Consider the following 12,160-nt stretch of genomic DNA (forward strand, 5'->3'; position numbering starts at 1 on the left):
ATGCATCTATGAATGATTCTTTTAATATATGTAAAATTGTCATATGTTTTACTTTATTCAGTTTGAAGCTGACCGGCGGGCATTTATTATCACCATTAATTCATTTGGAACAGAACTAAGTAAAGAAGACAGACAGACGCTGTATCCAACTTGTGGCAGACTGTATCCAGAAGGCTTAGATATGCTTGCCAAGACTGAGGATTATGAGCAAGTGAAGGGTGTGGCGGACTACTATGCTGTATGTAATTTCCAAATTGTGCCTGATAAAAACATTCTATCTCTACCACTTTAGGGTACATATTGGCAAATTTTAAAAATCTTACATGTTGGATATATCCAGGGGTGGGCTGCTGCCCAGATGGGATGGAACAGGGGTAGCAAAAATGGAGCTCCACCCCAGAGCACCCAATTTGCACTGAAAGATGAAAGAAAATGCAGGGCATCCTGCACAAGCCACGCCCACAGTGTGGTAGTGAAAATTGTGGTAGCTCTTCACTGGCTATACCAGATTCTAAACAAAGCAAATGAATAACATTGAACCTGCTTCATTAAAGCAAATGCCTGGAACTCTCTGGCCAATGGTGGGGATTGCTATTTCCATTTGCTGTTCTTGCTTTTCTGAGATACAAAATATTATTGTTCTAGGAGAATGACTGCTGATAAAAACAGTGATGTTATAATTAGTGTTATAATATAGTAAAGGATATTATAATACAGTAATGGAAGATTCGCCCATGTTTCTTCAACACTCCGTGGCTTGCATTGGCTGCCGATCAGTTTCCAGTCACAATTCAAAGTGTTGGTCATGACCTTTAAAGCCCTATATGGCAATGGACCAGATTACCTCTGGAACCGCCTGCTACCGCACGAATCCCAGCGACCGATAAGGTTCCACAGAGTTGGCCTTCTCCGGGTCCCATCGACTAAACAATGTTGTTTGGCGGGCCCCAAGGGAAGAGCCTTCTCTGTGGTGGCTCCGGCCCTTTGGAACCAACTCTCCCCGGAGATTAGAACTGCCCCCACCCTCCCTGTCTTTCGTAAACTACTCAAGACTCATTTATACTGCCAGGCATGGGGGAGTTGAGATAGCTCTTTCCCTAGGCCATTACAAGTTATGCATGGTATGTTTGTGTGTATGTTTGGTTTTATAATAGGGGTTTTTAGTTGTTTTTTATTATTGGATTGTACATGTTGTGTTTATTATTGTTGTTAGCCGCCCCGAGTCTGCGGAGAGGGGCGGCATACAAATCCAATAAATAATAATAATAATAATAATTATTATTATTATTACTATTATTATTGCTATTACTATTATTATTATATATAATTGAGGGGAGGATTATGGGAGGAGACATCCAGAGAAGAAGAGCGTCTTAATAACGGATGAAACTGGGTAATTGTGGCCACACCTCTTCTTAACGTACGGTGCATTAAAAATGACATGGTTTTGATCACCTGCATTTTGATGCTGTTGACGTTTTCTATCAACTGTACAGGTAATAGGAAAAATAGAATGGAGTGCTATATACATCACTTTAAATTATTAAGTTAAAGGCAAGATGTAATTCTGATAAAGTTTTAAGAACTCTGACACCTTGAGGGGCTCACTGATAGGTTCTTCATCAACTTATTTTTTTTCTTGTTGAAAAATAACACTCAGGTTATTTTTCTTTTCAAGTTTTCAAAGCAAACAGGAATGAACCCCAAATCCTATAAACAGTCACTTTAGGATTCTAGGCCAGTAGATAATTTAAAAATATGAGGATAGATATCCTGCTTTCAGGGGGAAAAATGTACTGCTTTCTATCTCAACCAGTTGTTGAACATTTAGAACCTGATTATAAGAGCTAGTTATTTGAACATAATGTAAGAATACTTACGTATATTAGCTTCAAAGAAAAGGAAATTCTATTTTCTGGAATAGATAAAGTATTTTTTTACCGTAAGGCTTTATTTTTATGTTCTTTTGTAAAATTATAAATTATCAAAATTATTTAATAAAATGATGTAGTAAAGATATAGTTGCAAAACAAATTTATTTCACATAGCTGTGTTTTTCTGTTATTGTATGTGCAATAAGGAATGCTGACACGAAGCTAGGTTATTCATTTTAATGTCTTGAATAAATCAGAATTATTTGAATATCAGAATAATAACACCCTGATTATAAGCATGGCTTGTTCATCATGTTGACTGGCTTTATGCTATATATTAAACAAAAAACAAAACCAAGCACACTATAGGTTAGCATGATGTGTGAGCCCAGTCCATGTAATGATGATATTGCCATAAAAGATTCATTGAACACACATTAAACTGAATCAGGACAGCAATCCACCTAGCTGGATTCTGTTTATGGTGACTGAAGAGCAGTTGTGTTTGAAGGTATTAGAACTGAATCCAAGAACTTATACATACAAATGCATTGTCATTGAGTGCTGACCTCTATAAACTTTCTCTGAAGGAGTATTTTAGGAAAGGGGAGAAAAGGGGGGGGGGAAGGAACATGCTTTGAAATTTGTAAAATATGTGAAGTAGAACTATGCACTGAATAATTGATTTACCAAGATCACATATAAGCAAAAGGAAACAATTTGTGAATGTTTTACAGAATACTGTATTTAATGGCTGTTTGTGCTTTCAGGAGTACAAGGCTTGTTTTGAAATGGTTGGAGGTGGTACAGGTGATAAAACCTTGGAAGATGCTTTTTTTGAGCTTGAGGTAAGATCTGATCCACCTTTCAAACACCGTCTTCTCAAACTCTTTCTTTTCAATGTACTCTGAGACATTTGTCCTCCCAACAGATACATGTTCTGTGGATGTACCCAAGACTAGGAAAGGACTTTTAAAAAGTTTTCCAAGATTAGTAGGTTGGGAAAAGGGGCATTGGAAAAGCTTTAATGTAAATATTTCACGTCTTTAATTTTAATTAACTTTAGTTTTAATTAAAGAGACGGTGTGGCACAGTGGTTAGAGTGCAGCACTGCAGGTTACTTCAGCTAACTGGTAGCTGTAGTTCAGCAGTTCAAATCTCACCACTGGCTCAAGGTTGACTCAGCCTTCCGTCCTTCCGAGGTGGATAAAATGAGGAACCAGATTGTTGGGGGTAATATGCTGATTCTGTAAATCGCTTAGAGAGGGCTGTAAAAGCACTATGAAGCGGTATATGAATCCTCAGAGAGGGGAAGCATACAGATCAAATTAATAATAAATAAACACTATTGTTAATACATTAAAAGCAGGGGAAGAGCCTTCTCTGTGGTGGCCCCGGCACTCTGGAATCAACTCCCCCGGGAGATTAGGACTGCCCCCACCCTCCTTGCCTTTCGTAAACTCCTGAGAATGCACCTATGTCGCCAGGCATGGGGAAATTTATATGCCCCTCGGCTGTTCCACTTTATGTATGATTTGTTTGGATTGCATGATTGTTCTTAATAAGGGTTTTAAATATTGTTTTTAATATTGGATTTTTATATTGCATTGTTTGTTGTGAACCGCTCTGAGTCCTCCGAGAGGGGCAGCATACAAATCTAATAAATTATTATTAATTAATTACTAAATGTAATACCCATCCTTTAAATATCTTTTGGTGCACCCACCCTCTTTTGCAGTGTGGGCCTTTCTGATATGGGACTCAAAGTTTGGTGTGAACTTTGCTCTAAGGTTCACAAACTTCCTTGCTTCTAATATTTTTTTTAAAAAAGACATATATTTAATCTTTGTGATAGGTGGCATACAACTTGTCATTCTTCATCAGAATGATGAAAGCAGTATCAGAATGTCTTGTCACAAATTACATCTCTAGGAGGCAGGGATAATGTCACAGTTCACATAGAAAAGGGCTGGAGCAAGTAGTACAATACCACAATGCTGTTTTTGACAGTTTTGCCCTCCTTGCCCCTTCTGTGAATGCTGCTGTTTTTGATGATCCTCTGAGCTATTTGAAGCATTGCCACATATGCTCAGATATAGTTAACCCTGCTGTTCTGTTTGATAAAACTCACACTTGTACAGTTCCCGGGTCTATTTGACCCGGACCGCAAATTGTTCATTTTAGGTACTTATATTTGGTCTTTTTGAAAACGTTTTTCACTTGGAAACTAGTTTGAACATTGCTGCACACAATGAAATGAAAATTGAAATGAAAAAATTAATGCTTATATTTTTATTTTGGTCACAAAAGCCCGTCCCCCCCACCAACTTTAGTAAAATTGAATGCATTTTGCAGGCTAAACTATCTATAAATTGAAAAAAAAATCACAAAAAAGGGGGGCGGGCTTTTATGTGCAAAATAAAACAATAAGCATTAGTTTTTTCAGTTCATTTATATTTTTCTTATGTGCAGAAATGTTCAGACTACTTTCCAAGGGAAATAAGTTTTCAAATTGACCAAATATAAACACCTAAAATAAAGAATTTTTGGTCTGGGTCAGGGAGACCTGGGAACAGAAGATTGGTGACTTTTTTTTCCCAGCAAAAAATAAGCCCCCCACCCCTCAAAAAAAATTATCATAGAGAGAACCCCTGACATGATGCAAAGCCAAGAAATTTCAAGTTTCAGATATGCAGGGAAAAGTTTTTACAGGGTCTCAAAGTTTGAATCCGGGCTTCACAGACCCGAACAGAACATCTTAGGTCAGCTTTTACTAAGCAAATCAAAAGGAAAATACATTTAGGTTTACTGCCATTTGTAAATCTCTTTTGAATTCCGAAGAGGGAAAGACATGATTTACAGATAACCAGTTCTATTTCTCTCTCTCTCTCTCCCTCTCTCTCTCTCTCTCTCTCTCCTCTCTCTCTCTCTCTCTCTCTCTCCTTTTGTACAGGTCAAGATGAACGTGCTGGCATTTAATAGTCAATTTCATTTTGGAGTTTTTTATTCCTACGTTAAACTGAAGGAACAAGAGAGCAGAAATGTTGTATGGATTGCTGAATGCATTTCTCAAAGGCACAGAACAAAGATCAACAACTACATCCCTATATTCTAAATTGATTGTTAATGATGCCTGTTGTCATTTATTAAGGGTTGTTTACTAAATTATTCTTCAAAAATTAGCCTGTTTACATATTTGGCCATTAGGAAGAAATTGTAGCATTCTGTTGTTCCCAAATGTTAGATCTGCTCAGGTGAAACAATGCATGGCATGATTTATGCATTTATTTTAGTTATTATATTACAACAAATGTAAAGTGAATACAAAAGCTTGTGATTAGGGTGTTTCAAATATCCTCCTTTACAAAAGGCAGCCATCCATTTAAAGAGCTGTCAAAGTTGATTTCCCATATAAAGGCAAGCGCCACTTGAAAAGATAAATAAGAATCAGTTTAGGTAGTACAGTGATCCCTCGATTTTCGCGATCTTGATCTTCACGAAACGCTACACCACGGTTTTTCAAAAAATAATAAATTAAAAATACGTCCGCGTTTTTTTTGCTATACCGCGGTTTTCCCCACCTGATGACGTCACTCTCTTCCTTCCTTTCTCATCTTTCTTTCTCTCTCTCTTTCTCTATCTTGCTTCTTCCTCTCTCACACTCTCTTCCTCCCTCTCTCATCTCTTTCTTTCCTTCTCTCTCTTTCTCTATCTCTTGCTCTCGAGTGGCGGGCGGGCGGGCGAGCGGCGGGCGGGCAGCAGTGAGGAGCCAAAGATCGGGGTTTCCCCTTTGTGTGGGCAGAGGGGAAGACCCAGGGAAGGTTTCTTCGGCCGCCCAGCAGCTGATCTGCTCGGCAGCGCTGCTGCAGGAGGACCCGTGTCCAAAAGCCGGTGAGAGGGGTGGATCGGGCGGGCGGGGCGAGCGGCGAGCGGGCGGTAGCGGCAAGGGTGCCGGACGCGCTGGGGGGGCGGGGGCAGCCGACATTCAAAGCAATCTTTGTCGGTTTCCGCACTTTCATCGCTGCCCCGGCTCCACCATCTGCGCATGCGCGGCCATGGAAAAAGGGCGCGCATGCGCAGATGGTGTTTTTACTTCCGCACCACTATACTGCGGAAAATCGATTATCGCAAGAGGTCTTGGAACGTAACCCTCGCGATAATCGAGGGATCACTGTACTTTAAACTGAAGATGCTTGTGAATAATTAGCAGCTAGAGCAAAGGTTTCTGCGGGTATGCTCAGAAAATTGAAACTGATGGCAGAGTGGTGCAATGGAAGTTCTGCATAATGGTAAGAGTTCTCCTCTAGGGTTGCTGTTACAAGAAGCACTGCCAGATGATGTTGGAATCTATTCAGCAATAGATTAAGTAGAAACCAAGATTTCCAAATTCAGAGTAGAGTAGAACAGATCAGAACAGAATAACAGCATAGGAAGGGACCTTGGAGGTCTTCCTGCTCAGGCAGGAAACCCTTTACCATTTCAGATAAATGGTTGTCCAATCTCTCTTCTTAAAAACTTCCAGCCTATAAAATTATCTGCTACAACGTTCTTCCTGTCAACGGCTACTTTAGCTTCAACCACAACAACACACGAGCACACAATAGATACAAATGTAAAGTAAATCGCTCTAAACTTGACTGCAGGAAATACGACTTTAATAGCCGAGTAGATGATACAGTGTTCCCTCGATTTTCGCAGGTTCGAACTTCACGGAAAGTCTATACCACGGTTTTTCAAAAATATTAATTAAAAAATACTTCACGGATTTTTTCCCTATACCACGGTTTTTCCTGCCTGATGACATCCATATGTCATCGCCAAACTTTCATCTGCCTTTAATAAATATTTTTTTAAATAAACTTTAATAAATAAACATGGTGAGAAATAATCTAAATAGTTGCTAAGGGAATGGGAAATTGCAATTCAGGGGTTTAAAGTGTTAAGGGAAGGTTTGTGATACTGTTCATAGCCAAAAATAATGTATTTACTTCCGCATCTCTACTTCGCGGAAATTTGACTTTGGCGGGCAGTCTCAGAACGCATCCCCCACGAAAATCGAGGGAACACTGTACATGGAACTCACTCCCTGACTCTGTAGTATCATCACCTAACCTCCAAAACTTTACCCTTAGACTATCCACTGTTGACCTCTCCCGATTCTTAAGAGGTCAGTAAGGGGCATGCATAAGTGCACCAGTGTGCCTTCCATCCCCTGTCCTAATGTTTCCCTCTTACTAGTATCACATGTATATAAACATTGTTATATCTTTATATACCACCAATACATACTTGAAAAAACAAACAAATAAATAAAATAAATAAATAAATTTACAACTCCATGAACATTCCCTCCGTTGTAGAGCAAGCAAAGGCACACCAGTCACCAGCCTTTCATACTTTGTCAAGATGGATGCTGTTTCTATTATGTCACAGTAATTATTTTAAAATCTGCCTTTATTTTATGCATCATTGTGCCAAATTTGATCCTTTTGAGGATTCATGTTGACACCCAAGAGTTGTGATAACACTGTGGAAAACTTGGTACCTCCTTAATGAGCAGCACAAAAAATTATCCATTTAATGCAATAACTGCAATATGTAATAATTTTAAACAGCCAAACTGATTTTCCCACTCGTCATCTTCAGGCTGGTGCTTTTGTCCTTGTACTAGGGCGAACACAGCGTGACCTGAGCTGCCTTCCCTCTATAAATACTGGTGGGTGGGTGTGGAGTCCTGGCTCAGCAGCTGTAAGCTGTGTTGAAACTTCCTGGTGAGTCAGTGGGGTAACACCTGGGGTCATTGATGTAATTGATGTATGCTGAGCCAGCACTCCACACCCACCCACCAGTATTTATAGAGGGAAGGCAGCTCAGGTCACGCTGTGTTTGCCCTAGCACAAGGACAAAAGCACCAGCCTAAATAAATGTTTGGAGTATAATTATTGTAGATTCTCTGACAAAGATGCTCCCAATTTGACCCAGAAAGCCTTTTGAATACATATAAAGAAAGCTATCCTCTAATTTTGACTCTTGTGGAAGAGAAAGGATACTTAGGCTTACCAGCCTTCTATTATTAACTAGTGGCTTTTATGTTTAATTAAGCTACAAGTATCATTAATTATCAATTGTGAATCATATTCCAAAGATAATTCAGAATTTACTGTGTGGTCTCCAAGCAATATTTCTTATCTTTGTGTATTAAGTTATTCTCTTTAAAAACAACAACAACAACCTCTCTATATAGAAATATGAAGCAATAACTAGACTGAAGGCTTTTATGTATTGAAGGTTAAACTATATGAGAGATTTGATTTAGCTAACTTTCTTTTTAAAGTAGCATAATCTGATATATCGAATACTATCAAAATTATAATGAAGAACTTCCTTCCAGTCAAATAGCAGCTTCAGAGCTGCAATTTTCCTGTGGATCCGAATAGTCAAGAAAAAAGTTTAACTGTTTATGAGTTGCATATAAATATTACAGTCTGTACTTCCAACAAGTTGTATTGCATTTCTCAAAATGCATTTAATATTACAGCTGGTTCTAAGAAATGTCATTACTGGAGGACATTACTCCATTACAGATGAAGGAAAGAGAGGAAAAGAAACATATTTTTAAAGCACTTGTATTTCATTAAAAGAATCAAATTATATTGTAGGCTTTGAGTTAAATGTCAAGATTCTTATAATGCCCTATTTATGAATCAGAGTCAATAGCAAACCACAAAGACAAAATCAACCCCATTCTTTGGCATTTGCTTGCCTTTCAAGGCGCTGTATGTCGCACAAGAGAAGTTTAAACTTCCTTAATACTATTTTTGAATCTTATTTTTGAGTTTTAATTGCTGTTTTAAAAAGTTGCAATGTGTATAAAATATAGTTATAATTTTAACATAATTGAATTATAAATATTTGTTGCTGCTCGATTAATAGCTAATAAATAAATTGTTCAGAAATCCAGTGCTATATCCTCTACACAAATGTTTCAGTTTTTCTTCTGTGTGAAGATTTGCCTGTTTTAAATTTGTGAGTATGTGTAAAATCTCCATGCCCATATACTGTATACACAAATACATTGAAAAACCATCATCCATTCATCCATTCTGTAGGCTACACTGGGGAGTTCATTAAGTTATCAGAATTCCAATTTGACTTCAAAGAGAATCAAAATTTTAAATATATACACCAGTCTATAAGAAAACTTCTTTTTCCTCCTCATTTAATGAAATAAAACATGTTTTAATAGATTCAATGGACAAGCTGGATTACATTGCAAATGTGAATTATGAGTTTCCTTGTTTTAATGTTTTATTTCTCTTCAAGAAAATGAAATGTTTCATACATTCTTCTTTTAATATAGACAAGATGGAAGGCCCTCCATTTTCCTTCCTTCCAATGTAAAGGTTCAAAAACAGTGGGGAGAAAGCCTCAATTCTTTGAGATAGAATTAAACTCCCCCCCCAGCCCCTCCTGTGGGACAAGGGGGAAACAGAGGTTATTTATTTATTTATTTATTTGTCCAATACACAGTACATATTGAGGAGAATAGGCATGAAGTATTACATATAAAGAAAAAGATATGAAAATAGAGGAGAAGATATATGAAAGGGAGGAAAGATATATGATATATGGGATAAGGGGAGACAAATTGGACAGGAGACGAAAGGCACACTGGTGCACTTATGTACGCCCCTTACTGACCTCTTAGAAACCTGGAGAGGTCAATCGTGGATAGTCTAAGGGAGAAATGTTGGTGGTTAGGGGTTGACACTACTGAGTCAGGTAATGAGTTCCACACTTCGACAACTCGATTGCTAAAGTCATATTTTTTACAGTCAAGCTTGGAGCGATTAATATTAAGTTTGTATTTGTTGCGTGCTCTTGTGTTGTTGCGGTTGAAGCTGAAGTAGTCATTAGCAGACAGGACGTTGCAGCATATGATTTTGTGGACAATACTTAGATCGTGTTTTAGGCGATGTAGTTCTAAGCTTTCTAGGCCTAGGATTGATAGTCTGTTTTTGTAGGGCATTCTGTTTCGAGTGGAGGAGTGAAGGGCTCTTCTGATGAAGTATCTTTGGACGTTTTCTAGGGTGTTGATGTTCGAGATGTGGTGTGGGTTCCAGACAGATGGTTAGTCAGATATGCTACTCTGATATTTTCACCATGGGGGCTAGGACAACTCGCTATGGCCCATTCGTTGCAGCCATCTTGTCAAGGCTATCTCACTGAGTCAACGTGCTGTGGGACAAATCCCTGTGGTCTAACTCAATGTAACAAAGCTTATCTGCTACTGTTTCATTTATATTATTCCCATTTTTTGTCAATTGAAATAATATTGAAGAAACAGTGGTGGATAACACTTATTATATTGAGTTATCCCACATGAAATTTCCTGGGGGTGAGTTGGTAGGACAGACTGGGGAAGACAGCTAATTTGGCAAGGTGGTCAATGTTGAGTCTATGTAAATAAGTCTAACTGAGGAGAAATGCTGTCTCCGGGCAAATAAAATAAAACAAGGTCGCGTCTGATTGGCTCAGACGCATGACAGTTCCTTTTGGCGCGAGCCACAAACAGTATAAATAGAGCTGTATTTTCCACTGACAGCTCAGACGAGTTCCATGCTGAATGTCACTTTCAAAAAGAGCTAATAAAGGAACCGTCTACCGAGTGCTTGTCTGGTCTCACTTCATTTCAGTCAAGGCACTGATCTAGAAACCAGGAGACAATATGTTTTGCTCCCACCTTAGGCATGAAAGCTGGCCAGATGACTTTCTTTACTCTCTCAGACCCACATACCTCAAGAGATTGTTGTGGTGGGGGAAATAGTTAGAGGAAGAAATATTAGGTATGTTTGCTCTCTTTGGTTAGAGAACATGTAATCCTTGTCTACCAAGATTGTGCATACAGAAACTCGATCTTGAAATTAGTTGTAAATAACTACTCAACCACACATATATGCTAATTTGAATTAAGGTTTACTTTGAGAAATAACATATTCAGATAGAAACATAGAAGACTGATGGCAGAAAAAGACCTCATGGTCCATCTAGTCTGCCCTTATACTATTTTTTTTTAATCTTAGGATGGATCTATGTTTATCCCAGGCATGTTTAAATTCAGTTACTGTGGATTTACCAACCAAGTCTGCTGGAAGTTTGTTCCAAGGATCTACTACTCTTTCAGTAAAATAATATTTTCTCACGTTGCTTCTGATCTTTTTCCCAACTAACCTCAGATTGTGCCCCCTTGTTCTTGTGTTCACTTTCCTATTAAAAACACTTCCCTCCTGAACCTTATTTAACCCTTTAACATATTTAAATGTTTCGATCATGTCCCCGCTTTTCCTTCTGTCCTCCAGACTATACAGATTGAGTTCAATAAATCTTTCCTGATATGTTTTATGCTTAAGACCTTCCACCATTCTTGTAGTCCGTCTTTGGACCCGTTTAATTTTGTCAATATCTTTTTGTAGGTGAGGTCTCCAGAACTGAACACAGTATTCCAAATGTGGTCTCACCAGCGCTCTATGTAGCGGGATTACAATCTCTCTCTTCCTGCTTGTTATACCTCTAGCTATGCAGCCAAGCATCCTACTGGCTTTTCCTACCGCCCGACCACACTGATTATTATTATTATTATTATTATTATTATTATTATTATTAGTATTAGTATTAGGATTTGTATGCCGCCCCTCTGCGCAGACTCGGGGCGGCATACAACAGCAATAAAACAGCATATAATAATAATCCAACACTAAAACAGTTAAAAACCCTTATTATAAAACCAAACATACGTACAGACATACCATGCATATAATTGTAAAGGCCTAGGGGGAAAGAGTATATCAATTCCCCCATGCCTGGCGGCAGAGGTGGGTTTTAAGCAGCTTACGAAAGGCAAGGAGGGTGGGGGCAATTCTAATCTCTGGTGGGAGTTGGTTCCAGAGAGCCGGGGCCGCCACAGAGAAGGCTCTTCCCCGGGTCCCGCCAAGCGACATTGTTAAGTTGACGGGACCCGGAGAAGACCCACTCTGTGGGACATGACTGGTCGCTGGGATTCGTGCAGCAGAAGGCGGTCCCTGAGATAATCCGGTCCAGTGCCATGAAGGGCTTACATACTGCTTACATACTGCTTGTTAATATATATTGCCAATCCAACTGTTATGGACAGAGTCCTAACACTCCTGACATCATCATAGCAAAGAACAAGTTTACAAACTTAGACATCAGTGATATGAGAGGAGGGAAGAAAAGAAAAAGAACAGGACACCAGTGGGCTGCTCCAT

At 38.8% G+C, this 12,160-nt stretch overlaps 1 protein-coding gene across 3 annotated transcripts in view; it reads left to right on the forward strand.

Annotated features, from left to right (window-relative positions):
• Nucleotides 1–5,415, forward strand: part of ATP6V0D2 (ATPase H+ transporting V0 subunit d2) — a 38,539-nt gene extending 33,124 nt beyond the window's left edge. For all 3 annotated transcript variants that reach the window (XM_070748008.1, XM_070748006.1, XM_070748007.1), the window contains 3 exons: nt 62–238; nt 2,645–2,722; nt 4,828–5,415. In XM_070748008.1, the coding sequence (XP_070604109.1) occupies nt 62–238; nt 2,645–2,722; nt 4,828–4,989 (417 nt within the window). In that variant the 3' untranslated portion in view covers nt 4,990–5,415. The remainder of the gene's footprint in view (nt 1–61; nt 239–2,644; nt 2,723–4,827) is intronic.
• The last annotated feature ends 6,745 nt before the right edge of the window (nt 5,416–12,160 follow it).

Source organism: Erythrolamprus reginae, chromosome 3 (assembly GCF_031021105.1).
Source record: "Erythrolamprus reginae isolate rEryReg1 chromosome 3, rEryReg1.hap1, whole genome shotgun sequence".
Lineage (NCBI taxonomy): Eukaryota > Metazoa > Chordata > Lepidosauria > Squamata > Dipsadidae > Erythrolamprus > Erythrolamprus reginae.